The following is a 17,299-nucleotide window of genomic DNA, read 5'->3' on the forward strand; positions in this document are numbered from 1 at the left end:
AGACTCTACTGCCACCCCCCCCCCCTCCACTTGTACCCCACATCCCTTTGTCTTCACATTTGCTGTGTTTACTTTCTGGCCTTGAGGAAGGGGCTGGCATTTGCTCTCTCTTGTCCACACTTCTCCAGCACTCAGTATCACTGGCTGAGTACACAGGAACTCAGCACAGCACAGGCTGTCATGGTGACTGTGACAGGCAGCTCTAAGTGCCTTTTGGGGCTGTAAAATAGCTTCCTAGCTTCCAGATCAAAGGGCATATTTTCTCTGAGTTCAGAATAGGAGAAACTTTACTCACTATACATGAAGATTAACAAGCTGGGCAGTGGTGGTGCACGCCTTTAATCCCAGCACTTGGGAGACAGAGGCAGGTGGATTTCTGAGTTTTAGGTCAGCCTGGTCTACAGAGTGAGTTCCAGGACAGCCAGGGCTATACAGAGAAGCCCTGTCTCAAGAAAAAAAAAAAAAAAAAAAAGATTAACAAAAATATTTTTTCAAGATGTGATAAATACCCTTTTCTTAATTTCCTGTTTTCAAAGTTGAAGTTGAGCTGGGCATGCTAGTATACGCCTTTGGTCCCAGCACTTGGGAGGCAGAGGCAGGTTGATCTCTGAGAGCTGGATGTTAGCCTGGACTACAAAGTTGAGCTCCAGGACAGTGTAGGCTGTTACAGAGAAACTCTCTCAAAAAACCAAAAGCTGACGTTGGTCAATGAGGTTCAAATATGATCAAATTCATCACAGCACCTCTGCTCTCAGCTGCACGTCCGTGTCAGGATTACCCGGAAGTCAAAAGGGCCCAGACTCAGTCTTACTGAGCAACTGTGGCATTTACTTACTTGAAGCCGAACTGAAATCCAACCCCCGTGCATGCATGTCTTCATGTCTGGCTACCCCACCTTGGCGACTGAGGGTCAGGAGTCATGACAGGATACAGTCCTGGAAACCCAGCCTTTCAGTCTGCCAAGAGCTACATGGAAACCCACTGTTGTATGGGAGAACTTTTGATCCAGATATCTTTAGTCATCCATCCTGAGTAACCCCAAGCCCAGCTTGTGAAATTTGGGAATCTGTTCTGTCGTTTATCAAGGGGACGGTTACCTACATAAGGGTCAGCACACTCAGAGCTCACTCAAAACCCTGGAGGCTGACATTACTCTAGAATAGTTTCAAACTCAGCTCCCATTCTGACAGCGTGAGCAAGCTCTGGCTATGTAATCTTCAGGATGCAGCACTCTCAACTATCTGCCCTTCCAAAACAGCAGTGGATTTTATCTGTACTAGTTCAGGGGCCTTGGGCCTCCTCACAGACTCCACTTCTCCTACGGAAGGAGGAGATCCCTTCACAGTGACCCACAAAAAAACCATCGCAGGGTCTTGGTAGCAAAACACTCCAGCAAGAAAGCAGATACCAACTATACTCGCTACTCTCGAATGGCCACAGGAAATGGCTATGAGGCAGATCCAGGGCTTCCCAGTGCGAAGACAGCACTGTTGCCCAACTGAGCGCCACCGCCAAGCCCGGAATTAGGTAACTACACGGAAGCCTCTCCGTTTCTCCAAGCTTCGGTTCTAGACTTTCACAATTAATCCTGCTAGGTATTTTTGTGTCCCCAGGACTTCAGAGGGATTAATAGCTAGAAGGGTTCATTTTGACTTGTGGGTTAAGGGGCTATCGGTCCAAAGTCTTGAGGAGGGCACAGTGGCATTACAGTAGCAGAGATGTCACAGCACCAGTGATCACTCACATATCCATATCCATGGTCCAGATATCTTCAGTCATCCATCCTGAGTAACCCCAAGGCCAGCTTGTGAAATTTGGGAATCTGTTTTGTCATTTATCAAGGGGACAGTTACCTACATAAGGGTCAGCACACTCAGAGCTCACTAAAACCCTGAGTTTCCTCAGGGAAAACTCACATGGCAGTCACCCAGGAAGCAGAGGTTCCTGACATTAGGGGCTGGCCCAATAACCTTCAAGAGCAAGCCCTTACTGACTTACTTTCACCAGCTAGGGGTCCACTTCTTGATGTCTCCACTGTCCTCGCTGAACCGAACCGAACTGAACCAAACCCCAATTGGGAAACAATTACTGAAAACATAAGCCTGTCAAGGATATTTGAAACCACAGTCCCCAACAGGCCTGTGAGTCATCAAAGGCCCTGCTGATACTGACTGAAGCAGGCAGAAGTGGACACAAGGAATTACCGAGGAGGCAAGGCCTGAAATTCCCTACATTCACCCAAGGCTTTGAAACCCACATACAGAGTGAGTTCTGGTAGGAAGTCTTGGGCCTTCAACACTGACATCTTTACATGATGAGCCGTTGTGTCAACCCCTTCTATTTTATATAGCAAAACCTGATAGCCTTGATGTTTTCTGTGGCTCACTGCAATCAAATTGTATAATATGTGTGTGGTGTTTGTGTTAGAATCTGTATATGGGTGCACTGAACATGTGTGTATATAAATATGGAGACCCAAAGTCAAAGCTGGGGGCCTCCTTTGATGACTCTCCCAGCATGCATGCACACAGGATTTCACATGCAAGCCCAAGCTCACTTCCTGTTTGCTGGGATTATAGGTTAGCAACATGCTCTTCTGGGCTTTATAAGGGTTCTCGGGATCTGAACTCTGGTTCTTACTCTTAGGTAACAAGCACTTTCCCCACTGGGCTATCTCCTCAGTCTGTGTATCTTTGTATCTTTATAAAAGATAATTTGTTTTTATTTTAAATCATGTGTCTATAAGTGCAGATGTCCTTAGAGGCCAGAAGATGTTGGACGGCCTGAACTAGAGTTAAAGGCAGTTGTGAAGTGCCAGATTATGTGGATGTTAAATGTGGAGACCCAAAGTCACAGCCAGTGTCTTCTTTGCCTACTTTCCCACATGCATGCATGCATGCATGCATGCCCTCAGAGGATTTCACGTGGAACCGTTAGCTTCCTATTATGTGCTGGGATTATAGGCTGAGTAGTATACCTGGGCTTTACACACGTTGGTTATCTGCTGAGCCCTTTGTTTTTCAGTTTTGCTATGGATCATCCTGGATTAACTCTGGAACTCACTATAACCCTCTTGCCTTTGCTTCCCAAAGGCTGGGATTACAGGTGTTCACCACTGCACCTGACTGCTTTATAACATCTTGTACTGATTCAAGTAACTAGTTTTATGAAATTCTGAAATACTGTTTTGAGCAACAAGGTCTTTTTCTGCACCTGTGACTTCACTGCACTTGCAGTCTGCTTGCGGATATCTCAAGCTTGTTTCTTCTCAAATATATTGTCTCAAGCTGGTGTGTGCTGGCCGATGCCTGGGATTCCAGCATTTGGGAGGCTAAGGCAGTAGGTGTGTGTAGGTCTGTGCTACTCCCATGATTCCACAGATACTCTAGGGATGCTCTTCCTAGAATCTAATACCCAATTTCATCGGAGTCTCAAACCACTTGATGTACAGGTTCAAACTAGAAACCTCATTTTAGCTGCAGAAGTCTGGTCAAAACACGTCATGAAACAAGAAGCTGTGTATCTTCTGGTCTTGTGATTTATGTATGTCAGGCTGCAAGGCTGTGCTCTTCTCTCCTCGAAAGGACAGAGCCTGCCAACAAGCCAAGCCAAATGATAGAGAGCAGACCTCTGCCAACTCACTACACCATTGCTAAGTTCCAGCAAGTCACTCGTATGCCTGGGAAAAGCTGCTGAGAACAGGAGGCATGGCCTTCCACAGAGTGACTCCAGACTACACAGCATTTGTCAGCACACAGTCCTTCCCAACAGGGCTGTAAGCCAAGGAAGCTCGCCCAGCTCCCATTGTTTAAAGCCCCATTCAAAAGGTGGTAGTCTATTTGATACCACTGGCCTTTAAAAAGGAATGGAGTTGAGAGTGAGTGTACAACCCCTCTCAGCAAAGGGGGATGGCAGTATACAGCTGGAGAAGCCAGGCTCTGGAGGCCATGCAATCAGAGCACACAGGAATGCATTTCAACTTTTATTTGAAAACAACTTAAATTTTAGACAAATGATTTTAGTATATAAATTTGATTTTGTTTTTATACAGAATATAAAGATTTCCCTCATTAATCTTTCATGTGAAGGGGATTACAGGTCAGAAGGAAGACACATTCTGCACACAAAGTTCACCTCATATGTGTGGCACTGGAGACGAATGGTGTCGTGCTCCTGCACATAAATTAGGACCAAGTGGTGACATCACACATCAAGGGATGGGGGAGCAATACTCTAGTCAATCAGATCCAAGAAGCAAACATGACACAGGAACTGTGAGAGCAAGTCGGCAGCTTTAGTCAGGACACAGCAGGGTCTATGGGGCTGGGAGGCTACAGTGTGCACAGGGACACAGCGGGAAGAGCTACTTAGAAAGAAGGCTGGAGCGAGGGAGTTTCACTAAAGCAAATAACATCTTGTCAACTGCCAAAACAAAGCGAATGGAAGGGAGAGTGTGAGTGTTAGTATACCCAGGACGTGTTATACCAGCGCCTGTGCAGCATGCTAAGTTAGTTACAACTTCTTCATTGGTGTGGATGAATCATTGATGGTCTCGGGTTTTACTTCTTCTTGCCAAACTCAGGCATGTCTTATTTTAGATGGAGTATAGCTTTTATCTATAATTTCATCTTGTAAAAACATGTGAAGACAACGTTCATTCTGGGCCAGAGGATGACCAGCGACCCTGGAAATAAACAAAATTTTGGTCCATTGTTTATTAAAGACGGTGGTGGGAGGAGTCAAAACAAACATACTTTAAAGCTAGGAAACATGTACAACTTATGGAATGCAAGCAGTACCCTGATGACCCATAAGCTATGGTATCAATAATGGCCTTTCCCTTGGGTTTATAAAAGGTGGCTCAGCAGGCAAGGGAGCTTTTGGCAAGTCTGCTGACTTGAGTATGGTCCTCAGGGCCTCACCTGGTAAAAGGAAAGAAAAGAGTCTGCAAATTATCTTCTGTCCTTCACATAGGCGCAAGCACACGCGCACACGCGCACACGCACGCACGCACAAAGTAAACATAATGGAATGCATATCGAGTTAGCTTTATCAGTTGGTACATGCCTAAGAAATTTATTTAAAATATTTTATTGGGGGCTGGAGAGATGGCTCAGTGGTTAAGAGCACTGACTGCACTTCCAGAGGTCCTGAGTTCAAATCCCAGCAACCATATGGTGGCTCACAACCATCTGTAATGAGATCTGATGCCCTCTTCTGGTGTGTCTGAAGACAGCTTCATATATAATAAATAAATAAATCTTTAAAAAAAAAACATTTTATTGATACATGTGAAATAGTTCATGTATTATTAAAATCTTTAAATGTACAGGATCCAAACTAGGAATGTTAGACCATGCCTGTAATCCCAGAACATGTAGCAAGGGAGCTTTGAGTTTGAGGCCAGCTTGGGCAAAATAAAACAGGGTATATAGGTGTTAACTTGAAATCCAGGACAGTCACTGATAAACCACACAGTGCCTAGGAGCTCTTCTCCTTTCCCGGCCAAGTTCTCCTCTGCAACTTGCAAGCAGCCTGTGCTTCAGACCGAGCTCTGCTTTCTCAAAGACTATGTTCACAGAAAGGCAACTGCAGGGGGCGTGCTGGTGTACACCTGTCATCTCAGTGCCTGGGCTACACAGTGAGTCCAGTCTTCAACAAAGAAAACACACACACACACACACTCTCCCTCTCTCTCTCTCAGAGAGAGACACACATGGTTGTGTGTCAAGAAGGTAACAAAGTTACAGGCTTTGATTCACCTCTCACAGAAACCAAATTATTAGTTAGAATGAATGTGTGAATGTGTAGCTCCCACAACCATCTTCTCTAAGAGCTGGCTAACTGGGTAGACCTCACGACTGGTACATAATTACACTGGGTGCTGCGGCGAGCTGCTACAGCCCAGCTCAGGGACAACAGTGAGCACTGCTTGAGCTGAGAGAGAGTCTGTCAGTCGGTCTGTCTGTCCGTCTCAGCCGGGTGTGACATTGCAATACTTCTGCTTAGCTTCCTTAGTGCTGGGCCACATCTCTTAGGAAAGAAAGGAAGAAAGAAAGAAAGGAAGGGAGGGAGGGAGGGAGGGAGGGAGGGAGGGAAGAAGGAAGGAAGGAAGGAAGGAAGGAAGGAAGGAAGGCAGGCAGGCAGGCAGGCATGCAGAAAGACAAAAAGAAAGAGAAAGGAGTGATAATACTGGTTTGAGCTTATCAATTGACAGCTACTAGAAGACAATCATAAATTTTCTTACTTTTTTTCCCAAAAGAACATTTTGCCATGAAAAAACTACAATGTACACTTTTACATAAAACACATTGATAATACTACTACCTGCAATCAAACAAAATGATTGCAAATATATTGTACATTTTATTACTCACAAGAGAATATATCTTAAATCAGAATCACAAGTAAAACTATTTCTGAATGATGCAATTTTAAATGTAATTTGCATAAATTATCCAAGAACAGAAATAAAACTTAGGTCAACACACAATCCCTCACTTCAACAACTCAAAAGAGTGTCAGCATTATTTACCATGTGGTGTTCAACTTGGGGGTACTTTCAGTTCATTTAGACAGTACAAAAAGGCTGGAAATGGCTAAAGGGAAGGGTGGCATGGATTTAGTTTAACATTTAAAATGACAGGCTGAATAGTCAAGGCTAAAGATGGCTCAGCAGGTAAGAGCACTGGCTGCTCTTGTAGAGGACCTGGGTTCGATTCCCAGCACGCATGGCGCACATACAGGCAAGCATCCAAACACACACAGTCAAACACTGAATGAACAGAAAGGGAGCAGCGGTCCTTAGTGCCTCACAGCGCGCGGGTGCCCCCGCGCGCGTGCACGGGGAAAAGGACTTACTTGTTTATGAACTGTTCCAGCCCTTGCTTCCTCTCCTCGATGAAATTGTCATCAAATATTCCATCATCTCCTCTAAAAGGAAGCTGCCGCAAAAATGCTTTCCCGGGGAGTGGGGGAACCACAACCTAAAACAACAGAGCAAAGTGAGTCCTGGCGATGGCAGCCCAGCAGCCAATGGCCGCTCTGTGGGACAGGGGGAGGTGCCAAGGCCATCCCTGGAGAATGCCCTCACAAGGACTGCCACCTTATTCTCAAACATGTTTAAATACACAACTGAGAAGAAAGCAACAGGAGGCAGAGAAGGTAGCTCAGTTAAGAGTGAGGCCCAGGTTCAATTCTCAGCACTGGAAAAACCAAATCAAAGGAACAAACAAACCACAGTAAAACAAGACATGACTCTGGAGGCAAGAAGGCCAGCTGTGGATGTGGACAAGTCCACAGGGCCAAGGCTCCTTCAAAGTGGGGTCCCCAAAGGTTTCTTCTTGAACTTATTAAAGACAACATCCTGTCACTTGACACTGAGACAAAGGTTCCTGAGCCCCTCAACTTCTGTGGGAAAGACAATGCTTCATTGCGCTAACTCAAGCCCCAGCTAAAGGATAAAAGGCTCTTTCTGCAGCGTGGCTTCACCCAGGGGTGGGGTGGGGGCGCTGCCCGTCTTCAGCCATGTGCATCTTCTAACAAGCCATCAACTTTCCCCCAAACTTCCTCTTCTACTCTTCCTCCAAAACCTCTCATCCCTCCTTTCCCACTTACAGATGATTCAGTCCTTCCCACTCAACATGATATGGACTCAGCTTCCCCTTCTGGGAATTTTCTAAATCACTTGGTTCCTCAGTCAGCACCTAGCTGTTCACCAGTTCCTCTGTCCATCCTCGGGTCGCACATCCCAGCTGTACCCCCTCCTCCACTGGGACCTGGGACTTCATTCACCAGGGCCTTGTGCATGTTAGGCAAGCAAGGAAAGTGATGCAGAAGATCAGAATTCATGGCTAGCCTCAGCTACCACAGGAGTTTCAGGTTAGCATGGGCTACATGGGACCCTGTCTTAAAACAAAACAAACACTATCAAAATACTCCTGTTGCCATGGTGCTAGGGGCTGTAACTCTAACCAGCACCCCAACTAAGGAGCTACAGCCCCAGCCCAGGAGCTCAGCTCTAAGCCCCTGGTCCTTCCTATGCAGCCCTTGAACTTGCCTGACTCTGGAGTGACAGCACTGTAGACACGTGCTCTGCAGCAGGCTCTGTCTCTTTACAAATTTACCCTATAATAGTAACTCAATAAAGTTAAAATAAAAGGACCAGTTCAAATGCAGATAAGTGGGGGAGCAACAGAAAACAGCAGCAAAGAAATAAACAAGAAACCAGATGCTCAAGATAAACTTTGCAATCCCTTCCTAGACTTGCTCTCCGATGATTAAGATGAAAGGATTTCCTTCCAGAAGTCTGTGTCAGAACCAACATATCTCTTTCCCATATTGGCAATTTGTCAAATTAAATGTTAAAACCTGCACAGACTTTACAGCAGAGAAAAGATCCCATCCCACAGTTATAACAGTGCCTTGGCAGGGAGGGAAGAAAGAATATCCACACTTACAGTACCGTCTATTAAGGAAAAAAAGGCTGGGCAGTGGTGGTGACACACACCTTTAATCCCAGCATTCAGGAGACAAGGTCAGTCAGGTCTCTGTAGTTCGAGGCCAGTCTGATCTACAGAGTGAGTTCCAAGACAACCAGGGCTGCACAGAGAAACCTTGTCTCGAAAAACAAAACAAAACAAAAGGAACCCTGTCTCTAAAACCTAAAAAGGTGGCAAGATGCTCTGCAGGGAAACTCACTGAGCAGGGCTGCTCTTATAGAGGACCCAGATTTCACTCCCAGAAGGTACATGGCAGCTCACAACTCTGCAGCTCCACTTCCAAGAGACTTGGACGCCTTCCCTGGCATACAAAATTTAAAATCAAAACAAAACAACCCACCCCAACCAAACATAATAGAACCAGTGTACTAAATAATCATCTTTAATTCAAGATAAAATACATATGTAAGATTTCTCTGCCTTGCTGTTTTTTCGATAAGGTTTCCTGTAGCCCAGGGTACCCTCGAGCTTGTTATGTAGCTGAGGATAACCTTGAATTTGACGCCCCTGCTTCCACCTAGGATTATGAGCTTTGGCCCCCATGTAGACGCTTTCTTTTCTATAGACATATATTCTTCCTAACAATGTTCAAAACAGTCATTAGAATGGCCCTTACAGGCAGCAGGCCTACAAAAGTCATGAATGGCTTCTCTAGCAAAGATCCTCTTAAACATCAAAGAAACTAAGAACCTTTGCTAGATGGCCTCAAATTCCTTATGTAGCTAAGGATGACCTTATGTTTCTGGTCCTCCTATGCTGGGACTACCTGCAGGTGCCGTCACACTGGGTTTGTGTAGTGCTGGGAACTGAGCTCGGGCTCTATGCATCAGAGGCAGGCACTCGACTGACTGCTGCATACATTCAAAGTTGATCAGAATTCTTTCTATCAATCTGCAGCCAGGAGTAGTAGGGCACACTCATGATTTCAACATGTAGAAGCAGAAAGAAAAGACCTCAAGGTTCCCTCTTGTTACACAGAGTTTGAGGGCAGCCTAGACTGCATGAGACCCTGTCTACAACAAACACACAAACACTTCTTGTATTTGTTTCCATATGTGGGTAAAAAGGAGGATCTCTGCCGTATAATATTGAAAGCTAAAGAATCAAACCATGATGACAAACATACTGAATGTCACTTGCTGTCTAGCTTAGGCCTCTGAAACGAATCAATAAACAACAGAATGACCCATGTGCACTGCTCTTCCCAATGATGTCATCTTCCCAAACATGTTCAAAGAGGCTGGACTCCCAAAATGCTTAACACATTCACGAGTACAAAGTAGAACGGCCCACAAAGCCTGCAGGGCAGTGTGATGTAATAAAAAAACAGGCAAAATCTCTCAGTAAACATCTCTGCAAAGAGCAGACCCAGCCCATGGGTGAATGCAAAGCTCGGCAGCAGTATTATCCACCAAAGCACACCCGCAGCACAGTAATCCACTCCTCACACAACCAACAAGGGTAAGGGGGATGCCGGGCGGTGGTGGCGCACGCCTTTAATCCCAGCACTTGGGAGGCAGAGGCAGGCGGATTTCTGAGTTCGAGGCCAGCCTGGTCTACAGAGTGAGTTCCAGGACAGCCAGGGCTACACAGAGAAACCCTGTCTTGAAAAACAAAACAAACAAAAAGGGTAAGAGGGACACAGAGCACGGGAGAGCCGGGGTGCTCACTCACACCGCGGGCAGGAATGGGAAACGCTGCAAATACTGGTACAATGGCACAGGAGCTGAGAGGCCAACCTGGGCTACAAGGTGAGCTGGACGCTAGTCTGGGCTACACAGACTTAACTTTCAAAAGGAGCAGGGGGCAGTTATGGGCTGGCAAGATGGATCAGCGGGCAAAGGCACTTCTGCCAAGCCTCATTTGATTACTTCCAGGGTAAAAGAGAAATCGCTCCTGAGAGCTGTCCTGTCACCTCTGTGGCACTCATGACTGCAGGCATGCATATACATATCGACATGTAATAACAAAATTTTAAATTATGTAATCCAGCAACATAATCCTAGGTGTCTATTCAAGAACAGTAACAACCTAAGTGCCTATCAAATGATGAATTGCTAGAGATCAGTATCTATCTTCGTGGATGGGCATTCTTCTAACGTGTGAGTCCTTGGGTTTCATTCCTAAGCCATCAAATGAAGGGAAATAATTACTGAGAGATGGAGACATGGCTCACTGGCTAAGAGCATGACTGCTCTTCCACAGAACCCAGGTTCCGTTTCTAGAACACACATGGCAGCGCATACTATCTGCAAGTCCAGTGTCAGGACAGTTGACACCTTCTGGTCTCTGCACACACAGAGCACAGACAGGTAAACGCTCATACACATAAAATGATAAATCTTTTTAAAAAGAAAAAGTATTGGGCAGATAAAAAATGGTATTTCTATACAACAGGCTACTATTTTGCAATAAAAATCAATGATGGGCTAGAGAGATGGCTCAACAATTAAAAGCACTTGTAACTCTTACAGAGGACCAGGTTCTGTTCCCATCACATACACAGCAGCTCACAACCACCTGTAACTCCAGTTCAGTGGATCTGATGCCCTACTCTGGGCTCCTCAAGCACCTGATATGCATACTCATGAGGGCAAAATAAAATCCTTTCTACAAGTGTGATATGTGCTACAATAGGATAAAACCTCAAAAACACGACGACACTGGGTATTTTGTGCTCCCGTTTATAGTCAAGGCCATAGAGAACATAAGTGACTAACAGGAGTACCAAGGAGGAACTTGGAAGAAACTGCTCATTACCACCCAGAGACACAGGACTCCTTTTTACTCTTTCTCTCCCTCCCTCTTTCTTCGTCCTTTTCTCTGGAGATGGTCTTGTCATGTTGCTCTAGCTGGTCTGGACCTGTAAATCTATAGACCATGAACTTTCCCAGTCCCGCCTCTGCTGCCTTAGTGCTGTGACACTTACAGGGATGTCACGCCAAGCCTGGAAGCTTCCTTTAAAAGGGCCATCGATGATAATGAGTTCCTCCACTATGGTCATGGCAGTGTAATTCTCAATATCTTAGGTGAATTATATCACTGTTTAGCATGCAAATTATCTCTTAATAAAGCAGTTGCTGGGGGGAAATTATATAGTCAGCAACATTTATTAAACACTCCAGGACCTGGAGAGATGGTCAGAAACACTGGATGCTCGCTCTTCCAGGACCTTGGTTTAATTCTTAGCACCCACATGGCAGTTCACAACTGTCTATAATTCCAATTCTAAAAGGATCCAACACCCTCGTGCATACATACATGCAGGCAAAACACCAATGCACATAAAATAAAAATAAATAAATCACTTTAAACACTCCAGTGTAGGACCGGGCGGTGGTGGCGCACGCCTTTAATCCCAGCACTTGGGAGGCAGAGGCAGGCGGATTTCTGAGTTCGAGGCCAGCCTGGTCTACAGAGTGAGTTCCAGGACAGCCAGGACTACACAGAGAAACCCTGTCTCGAGAAAAAAAAAAAAAAAACACACTTCAGTGTAGCATATAAGCTATATAATATATAATATGAAGAAAAAATGCAGTCTATCAAAATACTTCATGGTCATTTAGTTTTTTTCTTTATTTTCCTAAATTGTTCAATTTATTTTATTTTTTAACACATATATACATACGCATATATATATATACACACATACATTTGCTTTTTGAGACAGGGTTTCTCTTTGTAGCCCTAGCTGTCCTGGAACTGGCTAGCCTGCACTCAGAGCTCCTCCTGCCTCTGTCTCCTGGGATTAAAGGCATGTGCCACCAGGACTGGCCTAATGACGTTTATCTCTGCTTCTTATCTCTGCGGTCATCTACTGAAGCCATAGGCTGTATTCCTCAATACTCTTCAGAGTTTTCAAAGTCTTTAACTGAATTCACCTATCCATTGGCAGGTATTATCATGTGGTTTTGGTAAAGATGGGTGTGGTTTGGTACATGTACTCTGTCGCTGAGATACATTCCTGGTCTTCACCCACGTTATCTGTGTTATAAATTAATCTTCTATAAAAACATGGGTTAGTTTTTAGACTCCTCACACTCTGCTAGTCTGTGTGCACAGCCCAAAAGCAATATAATATATAAGGTTTCTCAGGTGTGCTATACTCCAGCCCCCCAAGTTTTAACTGCTACATCCTTAAAGTATGTTCTTGGTATCCAGGAGAACAAATAATACATGCTCAATATACCATCAACCACGTTCTGATTCTAAAGCTTGAATCTGCTAAGTGCACACAGACCTCCTGTTGAGATTCCTGTCACAACTTTATGGATTATAGCTACGTTAGGAGATGTGCTCCTTTTGAAGGCAAGTATTTTCCTTCTCTCCACTGCAACTTCTCTAACCGGATGTGAGAGCCTTAAAAGGGATCTTCCTGTATTCAGAGCTCCTCCTTGACTCCTAGAATAACAGGGCGAGTCTTGTGTTCACAGACTAAATTGACACGCCCACCTGTCTGCTTCCGGGCTTCCTGTCCCACTTTCAGGGCTTTTTTTCCCACATGGCTGTAAGAAGTCCAGGTTTATCTGAACTACAGTTCTGAGGGATGTTATGACTTACATACGATGTTTGTCTCCCATCTGGCCATCTTTACCTGGCTGGAGTTATTTTCCTTTCATTTCTATTTTACTGAGTCAACTTCTTTCTACTACATTCTAGTTACAAAATAACCTCACATTTTTCTTCTAAGAGCAGACAATTCTTAGCAAGGTATACAACAGTGTCTTTCAAAGTACAGGCAGCAATACATTAGTGGACCATTGTCACCACTTAAACCTAGGCCTGGGAGGTGGCTCCGTTTGTAGATTGCTCCCCTCACGTACACAAGCTTGTTCCCTAACATCACATGGAAACTGGTGTGATAACATGCCTGTACTCCAGCATTCAGAAGGAGACAGACCAAGGTCAGCCTCCTTAGCTACATAGAGGCCATTCTGGGTTACATGAGACTCTGAGACTCTGTCTCAAAACATACTCCCACTCATACAAACGATCTAAGGGCTAGAACGTGTAGCATGAGGACACGAGTTCAGATTCCAAGCGCCCATATTAAACCAGGAAGTGGCAGTGCCTGCCATTCCATAACCTGGGGTAGATGAAGTGGATCTAAACTTGCTAGCCAGCCAGCCTAGCTGACCCAAACTTCGGCTTCCGTCAGAGATCTTGTCTCAAAAGTAAAGTGGAAAGTGATAGAGGAAGACATTCAAAGGCGTCTCCAGGTCTTCATATGAGCACACACCTGCCCATCAGTCTCCTATAGCCACCCAAAAGTGTATCTGAATATCGATGCATCAAACAGTATGATCATTATTTTATGAAACTTCTGCATACATGTGAAATAATAAAAAATGCAGACTATGAGTTAAACAAAGTTGGAAAAATATACTGCCCTTGAGGATGAGGAAGGAACAGCAGGAAGGCTGTTCAAATGAGGAGGGCTATTCAAATGTCAAGCTGCAGAAGCTCAACGGCACTACTGGGCAGAAAAAGGCAAGCGCTCTCAACAGTGAGGACAAATGCCCACTATTCGGGTACAGACGGTGGGAAGCCCTGGACTGGCTTTCACCCACTTTAAGACACATTCTGGAGATCTTAAGTTAGAACTGCCTGCCATGTTTTGCTTTCGAGTTACAGGGTAAATGAGGCACAGCTTCACTGTAACGTCTTACCTTACTCTCTCTCTCTAGTTCGCTTCGAAGCCACTCAAAGTCACTGTACCTTCTTCTCACAGTAGATTCCTTCAGCTTGAAGATGGGAAGATTTGTCTGAAACCAAAACAGTCACTCCTGAGTTGAAGTACATAAGACTATCAGAAAAAGAGATGATGTCTGCCACACCGATAAGGTGACAAACGTGGTCACCGTACAAACACCATAAAGTTATTAAGCATATCACCCAGGCTACGCCTTGACTACCCCTTACTACGTAGTCCAGGCAGGCCTTGAACTTGCCGTCATCCTGCCCTGGCCAGTGACCGCTCTTCTTTCTGCAATGCCAGGGCTGGGGCAGCGGCTCCTCACACTAACCTGAGACTCATTTCCAGTCCAAAAACATAACTTTGTTTTTTGTTTTCTCCTTTGAAATTCATTTCTCTTGCATGTGTGAGAGAGGGTGTGGGTGTGCATGTGGAGGTCTGAGCAACATTTTGAGTTAGGTCTTTCCTTCTACCGTGTTTTGAAGTAGGGTGTCTTGTTTTAGCTGCTGAGCTGTGTGTTCTTGTCCGTCTGGCCTGCCAGCTCTGAGTGAGTCTTCCGGCTCCTCCTCTCATCCTGCTGTAGGAGAGTTGGGATTATTGAAGCCTGCCACCATGTCATCCAGCTTTTTAGCATGGGTTCTAGGAGACTGAAGAAGTGATATTATCCTTAATTGGTTTCTTTAAAAATGCCCAAAGGTCAGGGAGTGTTATAATTTCTTTATTTATCACTAGCAGAAAATTAGGAGTCATATAAAACAAAAAACACCTCCCTCCCAACATAAGAAAGGCAACTAAGGGGCTGGAGAGATAGCTCAGCAGCTAAGACTCAAGTTCCGTTCTCAGCATCCATGCTGGATGGCTCACACCACTTGTAACGGGTTCCAAGAGATCCAATACCTTCTTCTGGTCTCTGTGGCTACTGTACTGGTGGGCACGTGCCCATATTCATGTACAGGAAGAGGATATGTTAAGACCATGATGCTGAGTATTCCGAGGTTAGTCATAACGCAACATAATTTTTGGACTAAAGGCTACTTGTTGCTATTTCTGTCAACTTTGTGGGTTGAGTGGGTGGGTGTGGAGGGAGGTTGAGACAAGGCTTCTCTATGTAGCCCTGGCTATTCTGGAACTCCCTATGTGGACCAGGTTGATCCTGAACTCACAGACTTATCTTTCTGTCTCTGCCTCCTAAGAGCATTGAGATTAAAAATATGCACCACCAATCCTGCTCCAGTACCATGAGGGTCCTGCCAGCCAGAGAAGTGAAGGTGAACTTTCTATCAATTATAAATCAGTCCCTGAAACTCATGTGAGAGCAGGCAGGAACTAACTACTGTAAGCTGTCTTGACTTCCACATGGGTATTGTAGCATGTGTGCACACACAGATAAATAAATGTTAAAAAACATACAAACAAGAATTGGCTGGGATGGGATGCATCCCAGTAGTAAAGTGCTTAACTGGAAAACCGAGGTCCTGGATTCAATCCCTAGCAGAGGGAAAAAAAAAAAAAAGGAAAACCACTAAATCTATTAGAAATTATTTATGATTAAAAACATTAGCAGAAGAAAACATTTTAGTATGTGTGTGAGAATTATAATCCTTGTTCTCTGGAGGCAAAGCGGGGTATCAAGTGCAAAGGCAGCCTGGGCTCTCAGAGCTGCCCTGCCACACAGTCCACCATAGAGCTCAGAAACTACCCCATGCAGCAAGTGCCGAGCTCTATTAAAACCCCACCCAATACGACCGACTCTCTCGGGTGAATTTTATTCTTAATTCACTATTGCACTTCGGGAACTGAAAACTGCTTTATAGCTGAGAAGAAAAAAAAATTGCAAGCCGCCTGGAGGAGAGTGCTTCCTGTTGTGTAGACCAAGGCACAGTGCTGTAGCATCCACTGCGGCGGTGGCCATGGCTGCGAACATTCTACTCACTTGCTAACCTTAATGCCGCCACTAAACACAAGAATGCCTTCTATTCAGGGCCCTGCGTTCCGTTTGTAGTGGTGTCGATTTTTTCCAAAGTGTATTAACTTCTATGTTGTACAGCTTAAAGCTTGGAGCCTTCTACCGATGCTACTGAGCATAACAGTGTATAGGTTTCAAGCATGAAACCAGATCTCACAAGAGGTTTAAAAGCACTTGAGTTTTCTTTCCCAGGTAACCACAACATTTGTTCATTGTATTAATGACTAGGAGAAAAATTGCACCTAACAAGACTCTTATTATACTAAAGTCAAGCTTGCATTTAAGAGATGCTGGCTGGCTATACAGAGCAGCATTCTCATTCCTCAGAAAGAAAAAAAAATCAGGTCCCCTGGAGAGCAGGATGATAATTCCCAGAAAGAAAGCACTGGATTATTTCTCTCTAATTTCACCCAGTGGCTTTTTAACCAGGCTCACCCTTCCGCATTAAAATATTAAGTCTTTGTAAGTGTCTAAAGATAGAAAGGTCTTTACAGAGCTGAGTATTTTCTGCAGGTGAGATTTTACATTCTGAATTCCCTCCTCTCAAATTACTTTACAAAAGGGATTAACTGCTCTCTTTATTCAGTATGCTAAGATCAAGCCTGTGAAATGAGGTCCCCAAGAATTTTCATACTTCTGGGTACGGAAGTCTGTAAAGTTAATCTCTCAAACAACATATCAAGCTTACAGGTACAATGTTGAGGGAAGGGAGCCAACTCAGCTCATTTTACATCCCATTTTCCCTTTTGAACTTTTGACACAATCATGATTATATCTGATTCTCTCTAATTGAGTGAGGAATGAGGGGAAAGTCTCTTCCCTTCTATATTAGCTAGTAGTTTTTATATTTGAAAAGGGATCTTTTAGGTTTACTCAGCTGGCTATAATTTGTCTTCTTGGACAAGTGCTACACTGGAGTTCTGACAAGGTCTAGCAGGAAACTCTGGTTAGTGTGTGACAGACTAATGACGGGAACCCCAGAATGCAGAGACCCTCTAGCACTGTAAGAACAAACAAACAATTGGATATTATTTTCCCATTACATTTAGAATACTGGGCTTGACAATGGGTGTCTGTCAACGTTTTTCCTACTTGATCTCAGGGGCAGCTAGCAAAGCCAGCATCAATCAGAAAGTC

The 17,299-nt window shown here is 44.6% G+C and overlaps 1 protein-coding gene across 1 annotated transcript in view; it reads right to left on the reverse strand.

The window, feature by feature from the left end:
• Positions 1–3,969: 3,969 nt before the first annotated feature.
• Positions 3,970–17,299, reverse strand: part of Snx3 (sorting nexin 3) — a 32,881-nt gene continuing 19,551 nt past the window's right edge. Inside the window, exons 2-4 of the mRNA XM_028769067.1 lie at positions 14,171–14,266; positions 6,862–6,986; positions 3,970–4,684 (exon numbers count right to left, since the gene is read on the reverse strand). Coding sequence (XP_028624900.1) covers positions 4,579–4,684; positions 6,862–6,986; positions 14,171–14,266 — 327 coding nt within the window. The 3' untranslated portion in view covers positions 3,970–4,578. The remainder of the gene's footprint in view (positions 4,685–6,861; positions 6,987–14,170; positions 14,267–17,299) is intronic.

The sequence above is a fragment of the Grammomys surdaster genome, unplaced genomic scaffold (assembly GCF_004785775.1).
Source record: "Grammomys surdaster isolate TR1022 unplaced genomic scaffold, NIH_TR_1.0 190, whole genome shotgun sequence".
Lineage (NCBI taxonomy): Eukaryota > Metazoa > Chordata > Mammalia > Rodentia > Muridae > Grammomys > Grammomys surdaster.